This window comes from Taudactylus pleione, unplaced genomic scaffold, assembly GCF_031769625.1.
Source record: "Taudactylus pleione unplaced genomic scaffold, aTauple2 ptg000652l, whole genome shotgun sequence".
NCBI lineage: Eukaryota > Metazoa > Chordata > Amphibia > Anura > Myobatrachidae > Taudactylus > Taudactylus pleione.
The window spans coordinates 602,795-624,779 of NW_028285054.1; the positions used below are offsets into that span (position 1 = coordinate 602,795).

The 21,985-nt window shown below is 43.6% G+C and overlaps 1 protein-coding gene across 1 annotated transcript in view; it reads right to left on the reverse strand.

Annotated features, from left to right (window-relative positions):
• KIF26A (kinesin family member 26A) overlaps positions 1-21,985 on the reverse strand; it is a 176,823-nt gene that overhangs the window by 33,126 nt on the left and 121,712 nt on the right. Inside the window, exon 5 of the mRNA XM_088455297.1 lies at positions 8,034-8,217. Coding sequence (XP_088311423.1) covers positions 8,034-8,217 — 184 coding nt within the window. The remainder of the gene's footprint in view (positions 1-8,033; positions 8,218-21,985) is intronic.

The window sequence follows — 21,985 nt, forward strand, 5'->3', positions numbered from 1 at the left end:
TATATATATATATATATATATATATATATGCTGAGGAGCAGTGCTGAGCAGGTTTTTTGAATAGCACTGGAACTGAATGCGGTGAGCAATACTGTGCAGGTTTTCTGGATAACACTGGACTGGAGCTGAATGCTGTGGAGCAATGCTGAGCAGATTCTCTGGATAGCACTGGAACTGAATGGTGTGGAGCAATGCTAGAGCAGGTTACCAGATAGCACATGAATCTGACACGAGGCGTCTGACATGATGATCTGGCCCAGGTTTAAATAAAACAGTCACAGATGCAGCCCATAGCTGCTGGATCAGATAATTCACACAGGCTTGTGGGATCAACAAACAGCATATCAAACCAGACTAGCTGAAACACCTTGCAGAGTAAAACCACTATAGACCCTTGACAAAGACCCGTACAGGGTTGAAACGCGTCGGCAGCAGGTGGAATCTGTCATCAACTGCACTTTACCTTTTCACTGAGAGCAGTGTAATAATCCGGCAGCATGGTGGATGCACTGGGAGTTCACAGACTATAAGGGGTATAGGGGGAGATGTATCATCGGCGACATCGCCGATGCGGTACATCCCCCCCGACTGTGCGTACATACCACGGTTAATTACCGCTGTATGTACCAAGAATATCGCAAAGAACAGCTCTCTCGATGAGAGCTGGCCTTTGCGATGCTGCCGGGCAGAGGGACTTCCGGGTTTAACACCCAGAAGTCCTTCTGCGCATGCGAGGGATCCATACGGATCCCTCCCAGCCCCGAGCGTCGCGCTAAGAAACCCATAGGCTGAAGGTGGCGTTACCCAATAGAAGGTGGCGTTACCTAGCACCTGAAGGTGGCGTTACCTAGCAACGCGAAGCAGCAGAATGCGCTGCATTCTGCTGCTTAATACATACGGGCAATGCGGTAAAACCCCCCAAAAACTGCATTTTCGGGGGTTTTACCGCATTTTGCCGGTGATACATCTCCCCCATAATTACTAAAGTGCGGGTTTTTAGAGGTGGAGATGTTGCCCATAGCAACCAATCAGATTCTAGCTATTATCTTCTAGAAGGTGCTAGATCAGTGATTTTCAACCTTTTCAACTCAAGGCACACTAAACAAGATTTTAAAATTGCCAAGGCACACTAAACGGCTATGCGATGTGCGTGACCAATGAAAAAACATAAACTTTTGCTCCCACATAAAAATATACACACATATTGGCCTCCACAGGAATAAAACACACTACAGTAGAAGTGCGCTGAGCTGACCGACGCGGCACACTTGACAAGCGTTCGCAGCACACTAGTGTGCCATGGCACAGTGGTTGAAAAATGCTGTGCTAGATAAATGATAAGTAGAATCTGATTGGTTGCTATGGGCAACATCTCTACTTCTAAAAACCAGCACTTTAGTAAATATACCCCTAAGAGGAGACTGGCGGATTAGTGAAGCAGCGATCCCGGGACAACTATCTGCCAATCTGCATATCTGCTTAATAGCTGGCTCTCAAAGGTCCGGTGAGCTCCCTTATCATTAACATCTTGACCACTGTTTCACGTGGAATATATGTGCATCCTATAAAGACGCTTTTATGGATTTTTAGTAAAATTTGACATATTTAACTATAACTCTGGCTATCCCTGGAAGTTGGCGTATAATGTGTGTTGTACCTAATGTGAACTTGGATATACACGTTTGAAGAAAGAACATTGGTGTTTGGTTATAAACCTCAGAATAACCAGTAATGGAAATATGAAAGTAGAAAGGGTTTTTTTGTGAAGATTTTTGTGGGAGAGAATATATTATCTGTTACTGGTGGAACACTATTGTTATTTTATTTTATGATAGAACTAATTGGTTTGGCTGGAATCACAGTGGAAGCTGAACATAGAGGGCAGCGCTGTCTAAACTTCACTTCACTACAATTGACCACTAGGAAGAACAGCACCACTGGAGAAATAGTGGCACTGCAGTGGACCGGGGCACAGGACTCTCCTCCATGAGTGCAAATGTAGGTTGTCACCTCGGCTGGTCGACAAGATTCAATAACATCTGTTCTTTGAAAATTTTTATTCAATCTCATTTTTATTCAATGGTTTGAATGAAATGTTACATTATTTCAGTCCTGGATCATTCCGGTACTACAGGCAGTGACTTTCTGTTTAACCATGAGGGATGAAAACATGCGCCTCCAGCATTTCTGCTAGCTAGGGGATATTGTGCGAGTTGATTACTAACAGTGCACACATGCAAATTTGCAGGAACCTTTAGTAACCAATGAGCAGTTAGCTTAGATTAATCTAATGAATCTTAGGCCATGACATCATGTATTTGAAAGATATGGGTCCTATTGGCTACTGCACATTTGCACCTGTACAGTGGGTTAATGAATAACCCTAGTTGTCTCAAATAAACAGCACAGATAATTTTAAATAACTGCCAATGTATGGAAATGTCTGCAACACGAGAGTTAACAGCGCCATGGTCCATGTCAAGAAATATTATTTTAAAACCAGTATTTGTAGATGTATGAGCTACAATTGAGCCTACACCAAGGATCACTGCCGGGATTAGAGGATGGATCTCGCATGTTCCAAAGTCTATTCCTTCCATATATTCTGTGTATAATTGCATCATTCTAGACTGAATAATGCAAACTGAATCGAGATAAATGATCCCATCGACTCCCCTTTCATTGCTCTTGCACCTATTATTAGATTACTGCAGTCTGGACAAGGAGAGAAAGAATTCTGTATTGATCCCGACCTTTACTCATCATTTCCATCAGCTGCCTGACCGGGCTCCCCCACCGAGCAGCAGCTACATATACAACCCTGCATACATATCTGTAATGTCAGCTCTTTAGAAGCCTCTATGGATGAAGCAAATGTCGAGCTCTCGCCATATAATGCAGACCAGGAAAAAGTAGACTTACTGCTCCAAGGTCACTCGCATTATACTAAAGAGAGCTTTCATGTGAGAGGGAAGAACATGCAGACTTAACTATTTAGTGACAATTAAGGTCGTCCGTGTCCCATCTCTCTGCTGTGAGGAGTTTGCAGTGTACCTACACTTACACACAGTTTCTGCAGCCGTTATGTGGACTGAACTTATATACATGATTAAAGGAGCCAGTTTTGGCTGCAACAGTTCACTAGTAACTATTCACATCAATGAGGCACTTTGTGCTTCATGACTAATGCCGCGTATCCACTAGTAGATATCGGCACTATGGTACGATTATGACATTGCAATCGTACCATAGTTTCCCTAGGGGTGCAGTGCCTACACTGAGCGACTGATTGTTCAGTGTAGGCGCCATCAATCATCCCCGAACATGGTCAATCTGTCGTTATCGGCAGATTGACCAGCATGTTAGGGCCATGATTGATGTCGGAAACGTCCAGTGGGAGCGCGCATTGCGGGTTGTTTCCGACATTTACATTCTCGATGTGTGCCAGATTACTGAATGATTGCACGATTACGATGTCGTAATCGTGCAATCGCTCTGTGTAATCGGGTGGTGGATACCCGGGATAAGAACTAGGGACGTCATCTCTCATGCCCTAGTTATGTTGCAAATTCCTAAATCCTGAACTGTTAGGCTACAGTCTCATGAATACTAGTTCAGCTCAGAAAATGGTGGCCTGTGATCTGTGTCTCATGCCCCAGTGTTGCCACTAGTTCTTGATTGGCTGTTTACTCATAATTATTCACTTATAAAAATAGCTGCTTCTCCTGTGTGTGTGTGTGGAGATGTGTGCCTTTAAGGGGTGCAATTTGTGGCGATGTGCCATTGGGTTGCACACATTGGGTCTGATACACAAACCGTTCCATATGCACCCACATCTGGCACGTTTTAGCTGTAGCGAACATACGTATCGTTATGATTTTGAGTTGGACAGATCTCAGCTGTGTCTCTCCTTGAGGTCTATGTACTCAGCCTTGGAGAGAGATAAAGCGGAAAGAAATAAAGTACCAACCAATCAGCTCCTAACTGTCATTTTTCAAACACAGCCTATAAAGTGACAGTTAGGAGATGATTGGTTGGTACTTTATCTCCATTCAATTGATCTCTCTCCAAGGCTGAGTACATCCCCCACCATATGTGAAATGCGTGTTTCTGGGTGTTAGTTGGGCGGAGGCACGGAAGAGAACCGCCTCATGGGAGTGTTATGGGAGGGCCGTGGGCCTGTTGCCAAAGTGAGCGTGAAAATGTGCATACTGTATAATGGCATTAGCATGTATTTGCATAATATTTGCATTCTGAACGCAGCCCCATATGGATCGGGATCATTACCTCTAAATAAAAAATCTTCTGTAAGTTTCCTACACATCGCTACTGCCGTAGAGTGCCTTCACAACCGTATCAGAGGCCTCGGCGACACATCACTGAGAATAAGGGGTCTACTTACTAAGCAGTGTTAGGAGACAGAGTGAAAAGTGATAAGAAAGTGATAAGGTGCCAGCCAATCAGCTCCCAACTGTCATTTTTCAAACACTGCTTAGTAAATAGACCCCACAGTAGTAAAATAAGTCCGGACAGCCACAGAGAACCATTCTGCTGATGGTACTGAATATTAGACATCCCCATACCTGTCCCTGGTTAAGTTTACAATACAACATCATTATTTCACTCTCCCCAATGTCAATTCTTATGGAATGTGCTAATGTTCTCTTTGATTATCAGCACTTTAAGATGATTCTCACACAGACCATTCCCCAATCAAATTTCTTCATTACTTCCCCCGCAGAATCAATCTAATTAGGGATGTCTATGCTCAGTGCCAATATCTTCCGTTGAATGTAATTGAAACAGACAGATATGCATAACCCTTGCAAAATTGGTTTATGGAAGATATTTCATACAAGCTGTTTATGTGCCGGTGTGACCCACAGATGGTAGCTTTATTTGCTAAGCTAAAGCGTGGTCTTATTGTGTGTGCTCTCTCTGAGGACGGAGCACCTTCCGATGTGGAGGGGGGTGACATAGCTCAATAAGATCTCAATATAAGCGAGTGTACGAGTCTAGCAGCATCATACTTGCTACACTGAATAACAACTGTCCAATGCTAAGCAGTTAGTGAAGAGAAGCTATGTTCTCAGAAGAGACTAATGCCAATCTGTTGTCACAATAGGGGGAAATATTTCATACACTGCACGTTCTGCATTAACAATCTAGCTTAATGCACCAGTGATCAGAACCACTCTTACAGTACCCATTTTTATTCCCCTTTTCCACAAAGCTGATTTTGCTGAATTGCGAATGTGAGAGCAAATGACATCCAATTAGAGGAAGAATCATGTAAATTGCTTCAAAACATACAAAAATGAATGAATGTGATTATACGTTTTTCTTTCCTGCTTTTATTTTCTTGAAAAAGGGCATAAAATGAAACCACATATCAGGTGGCTTAAAAGGACCATTCACCTTAAAACACAAGTTTTCTAAGCTGAAAGGGTTACCAATAAATTGCACAATAACACACAGACTCAAACAAAGAGAATCTCTTTCAGCCGAGAGTACCTTATTATTATTAATAAAAAAACATCACATGCTTTCCAATCATAAAATGTTTTTCAATGATAGAAGAGTAATATGGTACCGTTGACCGTGCAGCATGGCCGACTGGAAGATATCGCTAACGATGGCAGGAGCGCGCAGATTGGCCGTACACACTGAACTATCCGGCTGCTATATCGTTCCGATTTGGCCATAAATGACTGTGATAAAAGCACTGGAGAAGTCTGGGATGGCATATATGTGTGTCCCAGATTCCTATCATATGTGTTTTAAAAAGCCCAGGAAAAGTCTGTTATGCCAAACACCAGAAGTGTCGGCTTTTGGTAAAAGCCAGATAATAGGTCCTAAGGGTGTGGATGTGAGAAGAGAAGGGAGGGCTCCATCCATAGGCCATTCCAGGTGTTGGGCCTTTCAGTCTGAGAGCAGGCTGATTAGTAGTTGCACCTGGAAGTGGCTCAGATAAGCTGTGTTAGGTTTTGGTTCAGTGTCTCACATACCCTGGGGAGAAACAGACACTGAGGTTTGTTCAGAGACACTGTGATATTTGAAAGTGCTGTGTTTGTGTTTGTGGTAAGGCAGTAGGCCCTGCCACTTGTAGAGATACACAAACAGTAGTGCCCAGACGGGCTAGGATTTATTTTTATGTTTTGTTTATTTTGTTGTTTATATTGCTTGCATGAAAACCCTGGACTGACGTGCTGTTTCCTGGCTGCTGTGTGTAAAGAGATGTCCATCTACCCCAGGAGAGAGACCCTCTACCCCGACTATATCACATGACATATCGGGTCGATATCACTCCAGTGTGTACCCATCTTTAGAGCTTAGGAGCAATAGAGACCCGGGGTGTGGCAATTGCCATTGTGACATGAACATGCCCTCTACAATGGCATGTGCTTCCCTGCAGACCTGTGGCACAATTCCCATATTTCCAATAGGATTAAGCGGTTCTGTTTTTGATTAGATTATTTTAGGCAAATGAGCACAACTTCGGATTTATTTTATTGGCTATCCAAAACACATGAGAGCCGGATAGCCAATAAGATGCAGTTTTTGAGATACGAACATAACTGAGTAAAACGGAACCGATCATCTCTAATTTCTAATGTTGGAAGGTCTAACGACAACAAACGGTGGCAGGCGTGCTGACTTCACAAACCATGTCCCAAGTGTGTTCTTAAGAAGTTTACAGTAAATGCGCCTTAAAGGAGATTATTTATTTGCACAGTGCTCACTGAATTACACACTTTTATATGTTCATTCTAACAAATTCTTGGCAAATCACAAGCACTTAGAACTTGCTCCTTTAAGTGTTACACAGTTAAAATTAAATATAGATCCTATCAGTTGAAAAATAAAACTTATATATATATATATATATATCTGACATAGAAATTTCTCAGCCTGTTGGAAAGCAATCAGGGGATGGCAAATTAAGATGCTCAGCAGCCTTTTCAGAGAAAAGATGTCTTTTTAATGCCACCAGATGATAAATTACCTTAAGTAGCACATTAATGTCAGAGCTTGAGTATAATCCAAATTCTTTCCAGTGTCGTCATAAAATAGCTTTCAGAAATCATTTGTACTATTCCAACATTAAATTTAATAACTTCTACAGAGACCGCTGGAGAAATTCTGCAAAAAGAAGCCGGCTGCACTGGCTCATTGCTTTTAGAGGGTGAGTTTATCTGTGTGGATGGAACCGTTTGATGTCTCCAACACATTAATGCACAGAGTGGATAATTTCCCCCATTATGTTTACCAATGGTGGGAGGACTCTGTAAGGGTTGTGAAGACGGTAGAAGCTGCGATCTCAAACATTACAGCGCTGTAAAATACTGTATCTGACTGCACCTGACCTATTAATAGGTATTATCGCTGTTTCCATCGGCTGGTGTAACATTAGGTAAAATATCAGAACTCCAGATGCCATGGCAGGGCGCAGTTTACAGTGCAAACGCAGATCTGATCATAGAGCACATTATAACACACACAATACACATGAGGGGCCTCATTTAGAGCTCCAGGTAAAAAAGTATCTACACAATTGAGTTTTTACATGTGTAGTGCCCCGGACCCCCAGAAGACTGGGTGGATATTCCGCATCCCAATACCTGGAGTCGCAGGTGCATATGTAGGGGGCGGGGCTAAAATGATGTACCGCGTCATTTGCATTTTCCGTCCATATTAATTCCTGGGGATCCTTAAAATGTGCAGGGGGGGATTCGCCCCTATATAATTAAAAACATACATCCCAAATTCAGAATGCCTGGAGTTACGACACACCTTCCAGCTTTCCCACTTGAGCCCTCAAATTAAAACTATCCCTCATGAATGAGCTTGGCTGATTCTAGCTTGCACTTTCCTTTCATATGCACAGAAACCATTTTGCACTCTTTAGACAATGTATTTGTATATGTAAGTGATATTTGCCTTTACATATTAGCTTAATGGGTCTCTAACAACTATAATTATTGTTACAGACACATACTGTAGACTACTGTAGCTCATTTTGTGGTCCATACCTTGCCCATGCCTGGATTGTCTTTGATTTTTGATACCGCTCTCATCAGGCACGGAGGAGCCGGGGGTGGACATAACTGGAGAATGCCACTGAAGTTTGTTGAGTACGTGGAATACTCTCTGCAGTGAGGGAGCGGAGGGTGATACTTCTTACGCTTGGAGGACAGGTTGAGCTTCTGTGCCGCCCTGTAACAAAAGGACAGATAGCGAGTCTTTAGTGAGTGCCGTGCGCAATCCAGGCCATCCAAACAGATGTTCATTGTCATTTCTGCCTGTTTAACAAATCAAGTAATTTCATCCTAATCACATTTTATGAGGACATATCGCCAGGAGACCCACAGACGAAAATGTGGGCTGGGAAAGAGCTAGCAAGTTACTGATTTAATGGGTCCCCCTTTAGGTTTTCAATTATTGCATAACTTTTTAGTCGACAGCTTGACAGACTTACAAAATATCATTGACAACGTCAAAAATGTTTGAATGGTCCCCTAGCCACTCTCTGGACCAGATGGGCCTCCTGCAGCCAGCGGTTAAGGAGACACTGCAAGGTACTAGAACTTCTCCCCAACACAGGAAACTACATTCTCATACATATTACACCACGCAAAGGAAAAGTGTACACTAGACGTATTTTTTTTCATTTGTTAAAGCAATTTTTGTTGTTACAGCGAAAAGCTTTCATATCATTACCAGTCATTGAATTAACACTGCTTCATGTAAGGGCCTTATCAGTACTATAAACACAACATATGTACAGTACATTTACTCGGGATCCGCTAAAACACTCAGATCCATTAGGGAACATTTAAAGCAATTATTGCAAAATGTGCTTTTTGGTTCGCTCAACAAATTATGCTCCAAGAGTTTCTATATTGCAGGTAAATGATCGATATACTTACACTTAAATAAAAAACAAAACAGGTACAAAATACATAATTAAACACAAAAAGCTCATACAGGAACTTTCCTACCAAGGACCTGAGTCCGAGTGGCCTGCTGCTGCTACTGCTTTAGAGATCCATTTACTAAGCAGTGTTAGGAGACAGAGTGAAATGTGATAAGGTGCCAGCCAATCAGCTCCCAACTGTCATCTCACAAAAATGACAGTTGGGAGCTGATTGGCTGGCACCTTATCCCTTTTCACTCTGTCTCCTAACACTGCTTAGTAAATAGACCGCTTTGTGTCTTTTGCCATAGCCGCACCTGATACTTTATGTTAATGCTAGTATCAGCCCTTTCGCTGGTGCACAGCCATGCTTCTGACTGTGCAAGGACTGATACGCCAATCTTTAGTGTCTTTTAGACACTGTAATACCGCTACCGTACATTTTTAGACAGACGCCACCATCGGTCGCAACATCAAAACTTGCACCAGCCCTATGCTAGGTGCAGAGTCTCAGTCTCTGCATAGCCTCCAATGTGAGCGATTAAGCGACTGTGTACGCAAACGATTTCAGCAACACGCCCATAAGACGGACCATTGTCATGAGTCTGAATAGCCACCTATCAGTCACCGCGCAAGAACAGCCAGTACATTTCCAATACATTTCTAAAAATGCGTGTCTTAATCGCAACTGCACCCCCGTGCAAACACAACGTGGGACGCATGCGCCGTGTGACTCTTTAGCAAATTAGACACATGCGCAGTAGCAAAAAAAAAAAAACAATTCACTCCACGAACATCAGCATTGCTTGCGAATCAGGCCCTAAGTGCTTACTTACACTTTTGCCCCCCTATATGAATCCTATGCATGAATCATACTTACCTACCCTCCCGGAAAGGCTGGGAGGCTTCTGACAATCAGGGGGCGCTCCCTCCCACCTGGAAAGATGGACAAGTCTTCCAGGGGCTGGGGCCACCAGGCCGCGGCTGTCCACTTCCTTAGTGAAGTGGACGGCATGGGCGGCCGATGGTGGCCGCCCGTTGAATAGTGTCATTGTAGCTGAGCCCCCCGTTGCACAATACTGATCACAGCATTGCATAGCAGGGAGGCAGGGCTATGATGATGCAATAGCGCCATCATGTCTCCAGACCCGCCCTCCACAGCAAAGCTCCACCTCCCTCTGACCCAGACCCACCAACCTCTGATGAGCCACGCCCCCCACAGTGCTGACCTGACCGCCTCCTCCAGAAGGAGGCAGCCAATTAGGTTCTGATTCCGAGTTGGACGCAAATTGCCGACATATACGCAAAAGTCTGCGGCTGACAGTTATACTATCTTATGCTAATCAGGGACGTATCTATAATGGGTGCAGGGTGTGCGGGGAACACGGGCCCCTGAGTCCAGGGGGGCCCCGCACACCCTGCACACATAGAATTACTTACCTCTCTGGAGTCCCACGTCAGCGAGGGGGTCCGGCGCTGTAAAAACGACTGGAAAATGGCCACCGCGGCCATTTTCCCATTGTTTGCGCGTGCGCAGTACAGGGAAAATGGCTGCCGTGACCCTTTTCCCGGTGACCAGCGCATTCCTCTATAGACTCTGGCCGTACTCTAGTGCTCAGAGTCTATAACTCGGCACCCAGCTCAGTGCGCTGCTGGCCGCCGGACAAAGAGGAGGGGGCCCGTGTCGGAGACTCCACATGGGCCCCCTCCTCTCTAGAAACGCCCCTGATGCTAATACAAGTATCTGTTCATCTACAAGTATCCAGTCGTCTTCATACATACTGAGCAAACCCTCTGCTCTCGTATCCAAGGTGCATATGCATGACGCAGTGCATGTGCAGTTTCAGATTGCTATCTGTGGTGTATGCACATTCTGCTGGTAATCGCTGGGTGTGTCCACTTTTGGACTCAGAATTAAGGTCTTAGGGATATATTTACTAAAGTGCAGCTTTTCAGAAGTGGAGATGTTGCCCATAGCAACCAATCAGATTCTAGCTATTATCTTCTATAAGGTGCTATATAAATGTTAAGTAGAATCTGATTGGTTGCTATGGGCAACATCTCCACTTCTAAAGAACCCGCATTTTAGTAAATATACTCCTTAATGTCTGTGCACTACACATCATCATCATTTTAGGGTAGCCCTCCGCACCTCTGAAAGTGTAGGCAGATGTCCTGATCCTGCCCACTTCCTAGTAAAGCAGGGCAGGATGGGTAGATTTAATGGGGAATTTGCAGGTCCGCGAGGAGGGGGCTGGGCTAAATGACTCGATTTAAGTCATTTAGCTCCGCCCCATCAGCACATGCTTTCCCAAGAAAGAGGCGGGGCCTAGTTAGGACAAGTATATTTGCATACTAGAAATGGCTGGGGCCTTCTCATCAGCGCGCCTACTCCAGTCCTTACATATAAAGAATGCGTTCACTCCACCCAACTCTTCCCATCATCAAACTGATACCACCATGCTCTGCAAACCCTTGCGTCAGAGAGGTTTTTGAGTTGCGTTTTTCAAGTGTTTCATGATTCAAAATGTGGCTTGCTTGCAAAGAGAAGGCAGAAAAGGCAGCTGCTTTTGATTAAAGAAGACATATGGGCCAGATGTACTAAGCTCTGAAAGTGATAAACTGGAGAGTGATAAACCACCAGCCAATCAGCTTCTAACTGTCATTTTTCAAACACAGCCTGTAACATGACAGTTGGGAGCTGAGTGGTTGGTGCTTTATCACTCTCCAGTTCATCACTTTTCAGAGCTTAGTACATCTCCCCCATAGGGCCTTATTCAGTGCTGCAGGTAAGTGTATTTGCAAAAGATACGTCAAACTGCTAAATATGTGTACAAGCAATATCAATCTCATGCAGTTGGAGAATGAGATCAGAGCGGTAATATTGGACAAAAGTCCAGGAATGATGATGTTCGTCCATGTAAGATGACGTTTAGCCTCTTTCTGAGTTCCGTTTTTTTGGAGGGAAAAATCCGAACTCAACGTGCAAACTCGAACCTATCCGAGCCTGCACATCCCTAGTATAATCTATACTGTCCAAACTTTACAACTGGGAATGCTGGTGGGTATGGTAGGGCATGCAAAGTGGCACATCCATATTTATGTAATGTGTATGGACCAATGTACATATGGAGCATCTTATACTATAACACTATCACCTAACCCTAATACCCTAACACTAACCCTATTCACTAACTTAATACTATAACACTGTCACCTAACCCTAATACCCTAACACTAACCCTATTCACTAACCTAATACTATAACACTATCACCTAACCCTAATACCCTAAAACAGTGTTGGCTAACCTTGACAATCCAGCTGTTGTGGAACTATATATCCCAGCATGCCCTGCCACAGTTTTAGCATGCCCTAATAGCAAAACTGTAGCAGTGCATGCTGGGTTATGTAGTTCCATAACAGCTGGAGTGTCAAGGTTAGCCAACACTGCCCTAACACTATCCCTATTCACTAACCTAATACTATAACACTATCCCCTAACCCTTATACCCTAAAAAAACTAAAACCCAAACAACCCTAATCTCCTATCAACCTTAACCCCTAACCCAAATCCCCTACCCTAATACCCACGCCTAACTCTAAAACTCTAACACTAATACCCAAACAACCCTATTCCCCTAATAACCTTAACTGTTGACCCTAACCAAGCCTCTAACCCTCTCCCCTAATCCAACCCTAATACTATAACCCCCTAACTGTAGTACCCTAACACTAACCCCTAAACCTAAAGGTGCCCACACACTTGGCGATTTTTTACACGATCTGGCCGATTCCGACGTATTGGAACAACAGATCGTATAAAAAATACCCAAATCGTGAGACCCCACTCACGATCACGATGCGATGCGCGTCCCCGCTGGTCGCACATCACATCGGCAGATCTGCCGTGCTGTAGGGCAGATCTGCCAATCTGGGACACAATGCACTGGAAAAAGTCTGGATGCAGATAGATTGTTTGAAGATTGAACACCAATCGTGTGCAGATCGTGTGCAGAGCTGCCGGGGAAAGTTTCAAGGGAAATCGTGCACGATGTCGGATCGTCAGCAAGTCGGTAAGTGTGTAGGCACCTTAACACTAATTCTGGAACAACCCTAATAAGTCTGCCCCAAAAGGGGCAGACTAGATGGGCCAAATGGTTCTTATCTGCTGTAATTTCTATGTTTCTATGTTTGATTGCGCCAGATAGGTAGCACAGCCAGGCAGGATCCCAGCGTCAGGGCCGTAGCTAGGGTACTGCGGCCAGTGCCATCGCACAGGGCACCACAGATCAGGGGGCGCTGTTTGGGCCTGTCAAATTTCTGTTTATTATCTTTCACACTTGTAGCTTCCCATTATTTCATCCCCAGCATCTCCTGGCCTCTCCTATCTCTTCCCTGGCCCTTCCCGATGAGGCCATTTTTGGGTGCATTATGTCCCTTTGAAAAATGAGGGGGGCACCAATGCTCTTTCTGGCACAGGGCACCAAAAAGTCTAGTTACGGCTCTGCCCAGTGTCTCAGAGGTCAACAATCATTTTTGCAGTTGTAGTCATAAAACCATACACAGAAGTGGATAGCTTGAAAGAGCAAAATTTCACAGCAAAAGGTTGGTTATACTTTCGAAACACCTGGCTGGTATGTGACACTAAAAAGTGCTTAGAATCTGGAAACTTATATTTAGTAGGATACATTCAATTTTCGTATTCAAAACCAGTAAGCGTAAAACCTTGTATTAATTCCTTCACTGGTATACTCTCATTATTGTTTTAAATATTTGTTTAAATATTTCATATTTAATGATCCAATTAGTGGTTTCTCCCTAGATTTTCATCTAATCGATGACTGGTTGTCTAACTCAAACTATATACAATATACAGATATTTATAATCATTTATACCCAGTGCCTGCCACGCACTCCCCAGAAATCAATTGCTGTTGTTCCTATCTATTTTTTTCTATGCCACGTGAATAGTTTTCTCTTCTGTGCCCTTAGAAATATGTCAGGAAGGAGAAGACACACATCTACAATATCCTATCAAATGTAGGAGAGAGACCTGATGAGATAATTACATTTCCAAAACATTCTGCCTAGAAAATCCCCAGTGGAACCTTTAAGGGAAAAAATATATATATAGCAATTTAATACTCTGAACGTTCCCGTAGACTAATATTGGCGTTAATGGAAATATAGCATTGGCCAATATCTGAACAGTTATTTGCATAGACATATAAGACCTGGGCAGGGAGGAAGTTATCACATCCTATTTGGCTCATCTACTCTCAACGAAATATTAAATTAGTGAAGATATAATGTGCATAACAAGCTTTTCCTAAAGAGTCACTGTGTTAATCTGTGTATATTAAGATGCAACATTAAGCAGACAGTTTATGATGTTTTGAAAATCCTCGGGCGAGATAAACTATTATTATTTTTTATTATTTTTTTTTTTAAAAAGGAAAAATCAACATATTTTACACTTAAATGATATGGAATTAATAAATATAAGAAGTCCATTTAAATTTTGAGAGGTAAAATAAATTTGCCTGTACATTGTGTTAAGTGTGATTTACCGTGTAGATCTCTAGTTCAGTAGCTACATATCCAAGTCGACCTTCTGTTGTTGAGTGTGACCCGAGACAGGGCCAGCTGTCAGGGTCTGCGGCAGGACATGGAACAACATATTACCATATATACACTGTATATTGAATCTATACTTTGTTTAGTATTTTCGTGCATTAGCCAATCACTGAGACTTGTAAAAGTGTTGCACTAGAGATACTGTGGCTTAGGCGCTAATAGGTTGAAAATATAGGGCCACGCTTTGACCTAGTATTCTAGATGGCTGTATGGTGTAGGTACTGGAAAAATCCAGATAGGAAACCAGACAGTCTACCCCCTTCAAACATACTGTACAACACTAAAGTGTATATATATCTATTAGTAAAGGGACCCCGCACAGGGGCAGAACTATGGGAGGCAATGGAAGCGCCTGCCGCCGGGCTCCAGCTCTGAAGGGGCACCTCCGCCATTGCCCACAATTTATTCACCCCACTTAGGGCTGTAACTATGTACCTGGAGTATATCCTCACGGCTGTCCAATACATATCACCCCTTCCCGGCACCTGAGAAGCCACCATACACTAGTGGAGAGCTCCATGTCAGACCATCAGCTGCTGCCTTCGTCTATCTATAGCCTGTCTGCAAGCAAATTGCTTCAATACAGTGTCAGCGGCTGTGACGGGAGGGCACCAAATTATAACTTGCCTCCGGGCGGCTGGGATGAACTTACGTCACTGACCCCGCCCCTTATCACTCCTCCGTGTCCCTCTCATTGCTGCTCTGTCCTGCCCCACTCACCCCCCACACACACACACACACACACACACACACACACAAGTTGATACCTTTTAGAGAATTATTGCATAGCCACCCTGTTCATCCCATACCAAAGGATTGGAGGACTCTCTACACATATAGGGTTCAAATGTGTACACACTAGGGTACAACCCCACATCTACAGCTACTAGACCCATTGCGCCATCACCATCTCGTAGTCATAGTTCCAATTGCAACATTACCAGTCTATCCCTCATCCCCCTGTGCCTATGATTACACGAGGACCAGGGTTAGATGACACACCACCAGGTCAGGCTTTCAAATGCTACTTGCCTAAGACATCAATTAAACACAAAACTCTAAATAACATTAAAAAAAACCATTAAAAAATAAAGTACAAGAACTGTGTATATATTTATAGGCTCTTCTACGTTGTTTTGGAACTGTTTGGGTAAGCTGACTAAGAGGGAGAACTCAAAGATGCCCTTTTTGAGAAAAGAGAGAGACCAGATGCACCATACAACCATTAATAGTTATACATCATATACAAGGTTTTTGCCATAAATTTGGCCAAAGTTATGAGCTTACCCACCAACGTCAAGGTAACCTCATCGGTTGTATGGGTGCGTCTGGTCTCTCTCTCTTCTCTATGTTGTAGTAATAAGTCTCAGCTAGGTAGCCCATCCAATTAGAAAGAGCTAGGGTGTGCAGTCCAGGCCCCTTTCCCCTAAAATATGCCCTTTTTGCCCTGCCCGAAAACCATCCTTAAATGCAGCCATAGGTAGAAATCTATAATAAAGATAAGTGAAAGAAGATGTCCACAGGACTATTTTAAGCATCAAAGCAAAATAAAATCCTATGTCTTAGTCTATAACGCAAGTCTCCAAACAGTTCTCAGAAAGATCCGTGTTTCCACATTGTGATAACGTGACAAACCTCACCAGGTACACTGTACAAGCAAGCTCAATAATAGTGACAACCAAAGGAAGATTGGTCTTATCCAACGCGTGTAACATTTAGCTAGTGTGTATTCTGTACACTCCCTAGTAAATATATCATTTATTTCCAGGATTTTGTCCTTTCATAGCACAGAAAACATCATTGTATTCAGCACTTAAGAAAGGATTATGTCTACGAGTTCCCTGCTTCTCCAAAAATGATCTTCTGCTTGGATGGAGGAAGAGATAATGCTAGTCCTATTCTCACCCATATTAGATCAGCCTCTGTCGTGCTTCCTTTGTTGGAATTCAACAGACAGATTAACTTTAATCCAGTCTAATTTGTGCTTCTCTGAACCACAAATGCCCAAATACGGTCTCCTCTGTGCCTCTTTTGACCTCCCCTCCTCCTAAAGATCCTCTCCAAAATAGGCTTCCACACTCTGAAAACAATGGCGATTTAACCAGTTTGTTCAACCGAAAACCTGAAGTGAAGGATGATGAAGTTCTGAACCACATCCTGTCCTTCTGTCTTGTATTGTCAGTGACTAAAGTCAGATGACGATTAACTTTATAACAACCAATTGTCCCACTACTAATCTGCTCCGAAACACACGCCTCCTGGGCACAGGTCCAGGGAAATCCAGATTCATTTGGAAATCCAGATTAGCTGACACTGCGACACGTGTGCAAAGTATTGTTCACATATTGTGATACACTGTAGCTGTAATAAAACATGCTCCGATAATAAAAAAGAAAAATTACAGCATATAATATATTAAACATAAGAAACCAAAATAACAAATGTTTCTATCCTTGTTGGAGGACTCTCGTTGCTGAATAAAACTCAGGTACTGGCACCTCTGTCAGACGTATCATTCAAAACTTATGCCAAAATCTTCAAACTTTTTATTGGATGCATAAATGCATAATTAGAGACTGCAGGTGTCACTCTGCGCCATTGATAGCCAAGAAGTGTCGCGATAAGTGATCTAAAAGTGAAAACACTAAGGTACACTGGTAAATTTAAACCCCATCAACAGTTTTAATCAATGAAATATGCATGGTTGCCGACATTCTGGATGCCCCTTCTGGGAGGGAGCGGCCAGATCCGCATGGCACGGGGCGTGGCCGTTGCAAGGGGGCGGAGCCGGAGAGTGCTTACTGTCATTTGTGGGGGCCGCGTGGTTATGGCCCTGCCCCCGCTACACAATGCCGATATTACAGGCATTGTAAAGCAGGGGTCGGGGCCAAAATTACGCAATTCAGCGTTACTCGAGTCACTCCCCCCCCCCTGCTGCGAGGGTTTCTTAGGTTATCACGGGGCAGGGGGTGTCGGAAGGGTTCGGTGGCCGCCGGGAGGCTTTCTTGCCTTTCCGGGGGGCCGAGAGCGGCTCCCGATTTTCGGGAGGCTACCGGTCAAATCAGGAGGGTAGGCAAGTATGGAAATATGTTCTCCCTGTCACCAGGGTTGTCTAAACAGCAGCGTGGGCACTGGGCAAAGCAATGCACTGGGGCCCCTATCCATCCATTCACGGGAAAAAAATTTAAATGGTCAATAAAATTAAACTCTCCTGCATGCCCATCAGACCTCCCACACAGGCGAGAGACTCTGTCTGAAGCCGGCGGATGAAGTGAAACTGGGACTGAGGTGAGTACTTGTCACCAGGGGGGAGGTTAGATTAGAATACAGTGCACCAGCGGCTGGCTTATAAAAATATCACAAATTTACCAACTGGCCGGGCTGTAGGGGGGCGGGTTGGTGGGCCCCTACAAGCTTCGGGCCCTTGGGCAACTGCCCAACAAGCCCAATGGAAGAGATGGCCCTGCCTGTCACACGTTACAGTAGTATATAGTAGCAACATGTACTGGTAATGTTATTCAATGTGAAATCATTAGAGCTAAGGCACACAAGAGTATTGTTTCAGTATTCATACCATTATATATCCATTGTTGATGTTTTCAGCGCTAATACTATAGCCACACTATTTAATCACAATGACAAATAGCTCATGCAGAATGTAACGGCTTTCTGTCGTCAGAACTTTTTTCATTTAATCAGGGCCACCAAGAGCCAAGGCGGGCCCTGGTAATAGGGGGTGTGGCCTAATCTCGGGAGGCGTGGCCACACCCCCTTGCTGAGAAAAAAATAAATAAAAAAGATTTGCAGCGCCGGGGAGGGGGGCGCTCTGAGCCCCCTCAGCCCGGCGCAAAGCCAGGGGGGGCGCGATCAGTGTGATCGCTCCCCCGCACAGGCATAGGAGACTGCTGTGGCTGCCACGAGCAGTCTCCAACTGCAGCTTAGCACACACTGTGTGCTGGGCTGCTGTGAGGGAGGGGGGGGCGGCGTCGGACCCGGGCCCCCGCCGGGCCCCTCAGGAAGCCCGGGTCCGGGTAATCTGTACCCGCTCCCCCCCCCCTCTCGGCGCCCCTGCATTTAATATAGGCCTATCTGCAATGAGACCTTTGTGCCACAGCTCAAGTGTCAGGAGAAGAACGAGGTTTATTGAACCAAGCTCATTGAACCGGGGGTCTAATATAAATTGTAGTTTTCAAAATAACAAATTTTCTCGGCAAAATGCCCATTTATAACCACAAGGTTTATTTCAAATTATACTGCACCTGGAGGTGCCTTCCCGTTGAATGTTTTTTTTAATTTGTGTTGTAAAGCTGAACTTTATCAGAATTTTAACATACGCTATGTACTAAATATCATTCTCACAAGGTATAGCAGTGAGGCACAGTTATATAACTTGTTTTTATCTCAATTACATAGGAAGTTTGACCCATATAGGAAGACAAAACACAAAGAATGACGTAGGTAGAGCATTTGATCATTTGTTTACATTCATTCTCCAGGTGAGGGGCACAGCTTAAAAACCTCAACATTCTCAGTGTGCTACAGGCGAGACTGTTTTACAGCCTGTAAACTGACAGTTAGGAGCTGATTGGCTGGTACTTTAACACTCTCCACTTTATCACTCTCCATGTCCCCCAGTGAAAAAAAGAGCCTTGATCATATCTACACAACAACATCAATATATTTGATTAGAATTTTAACATCAATCAGTGGGGTCCTCTGATACAAGAGCATTAAAGAGACCCTGTTAATAGAAAATTGTTCCCATCACAGAGAACAATCCACCTGTTTATGATAAATTAGAATAACACTAAATTTTTTCTCAACTGTCCAGGACCACCTGGGAGTTTTTAGGTTTAGGGGCAACCCAATGAGCTGGGAGCTGATTGGCTGGCACCTTAGAACTTTTCACTCTGTCTCCTAACACTGCTTAGTAAATAGACCCCAATGTGTGGTGAAACGCGTCCTTTATGCATTGACCAGGTGAAGGCAGGGCCATGAAGATACTACTGCAAGGTCACGCCCACCCACTTCCCACTTTGACCTCCCCTACAAGAGGAAGGCAAGTATGTATAAGTTTAAATAGAATATCAAACGCTAGATATAGTTAATATATATTTAAAACAGATCTACTCTCAATTTAATATATTGCTGCTCCTAGACAGTACCTATGAACAGTACCTATATATCGCAACACAAAACTAGGAAAGATAAGGAGCGCAACAGTTTTCAATAAAAATACACAATTTATTCATAAAGCAGAAAAAATTAAATATACATGTATACAAACAATCTTCAATGAGTTCATAAGAGAATGTGATTAGTTTTCGTAATCACTCAGTTTTGATATCACTTGACACATAGTATAACAAAACATGCCAGGAGAAAAATAAGCATTAGGATCTGGTGTTTTAATGCAACTTTGTAACGGTCCCTTGTTATTATAATGGTATTTGAAAGATTACAGCTGTAAAGTCCGCAAGGTATGCATACCGTTATAGATTGTAGTAGGTCTCAAACCTCCCCCCGTGTGCTCACTTCAGCCCCTCATTTACCCTTTGTTGTATGTATAAGACCTGAACACGTACAGTTCTGAGCTGGTGCTAAAATCAGGTCCTTATGTAGAGAGGAAACAGCTGTATAATCTAATTAAAAATAGTTTTTGCTCTGACAAATTAAGTGCACCAGGGTGCCTAATCCTTCACTGGTGTGGAACACCCTCACTGGGCCCATCTTTATTTCTTGACCGGCACAAACTCTGCTAACTTGCTCAGCACACCCCTGTGCTTTGGGGAAACTCCAATTTGTTTGCAAATTGCACTTGGTACTCAACCGAGCAGTTTCTTATATGAACTGTCATCAATATTGATTAAAGTTAATCTTCCTTTGAGTTATACCGGTTTTATACCGAAATTCCAGGTCTGACCCGGAGGTTGGAAAAGGGTTCCAATCCGGATCAGACCCGGAATTTCCCTGGCACCGACCAGTATATTCCTGAGTCGGCGCCGTTCACACCGGAGCCGGGTCTGCAGAGACCCGACTTTTCCGGCGTTGAAGTGGATGCTTGGAGATGACGTCATCTCCAAGCGCCACTGAAGCCGGACAATTGGCAGGCAAGCGGCACGATCCAGGTCACCGTGACCTGGATTGCGCCGTTGACACTGCAGGGTTTCACGGGTTATTCCCGTGTTAAACCCTGCAAGTTACCTGGGTTGCTTTGCCAGATCACTCGACCCGGCAATCCAACACTTTCCCCTTTTACACCAAGATGCTACCCGGGTTAACCCCAGTGGCGTATCTATAATGGGTGCACACACTGCACCCATATTATTTTAGACTCACCTGTCCATGGTCCCACGTTGGGTGTCAGAGCTGCTCAGAACACTGGAAAATGGCCGCCGCGGCCATTTTTCCGGCGTTCTGCGCATGCGCAGTAGACCCCGGGCACACTCTAGTGCCCGGAGTCTACTAAGGCTCCGGTGGCTGGTTAGCCGCGTCAGTCGGCTGCCAGCCACCGGGGGGAGAGGGGGGGCCCCGCACGGAGAGTGCACATGGGCCCTCTCCTCTCTTAAGACGCCCCTGGTTAACTCTACAATAACCTGTGTTTGAGCTCTGGTGTAAAAGGGGTATTAGACATACATTATATGTTCGATGTACAATATGTGCCAGAAAACTTGGAACAGCAAGTAATTGTAGAGTTATAAACAAATAAAATGTACACACACACACACACACACACACACACACACTTATTCACAGTCTTAGCCATTAAATGAGCCATTGCTAATAAGTTTTATATACATAAAACATGGTTTCTGCATGCCCTGGGAGGATACCACTAGAAGCCACATTTTTAAAGAAGGATGAAAATAAAAGCAAAGCATTAGTGTGTGAGATGTAAATACCACAGCCACGCAGCTGTCTGTACAGCATCTCTCTCCTGGGTGCTTAGTAAATCAGACTGGTGTCAATTTATAATGGTCAGTTTTAGTTAACCCGTCTGCACATGCAGAGATATTGTAAATCATTTTTTATTTTTATATTTTAAATATATCTGCATCAAGAGCCCTTCTGAAAGGAGAACGGTTTCTGCTGTGTCCAATAGAAAGCTGTTATTTCAAATAAAAATCACAATGAAACCAAAATAATAGACAGCAATTGTTCAACTGCAAAGCTCTAGACATGTCACTTACAGTTATGTATAGCTGTTTATTATAAAATACACAGTGATTTAATTAAGCGTAGCATTTTTCTGTCATCTGGTTAAATGGCTTAATGAGAAGTCTTAATTGTATTCTCTTGGTATCTTAATTTTTATTTTATTTTTTAAATATATATACATTTAATAAAAATATGTTGTGTTTTCGGTTTTAACTTTTCGAATGGATTAAAAATTAAATAGGAAGCGCAGTCTGCGGTATTGAATTGCACT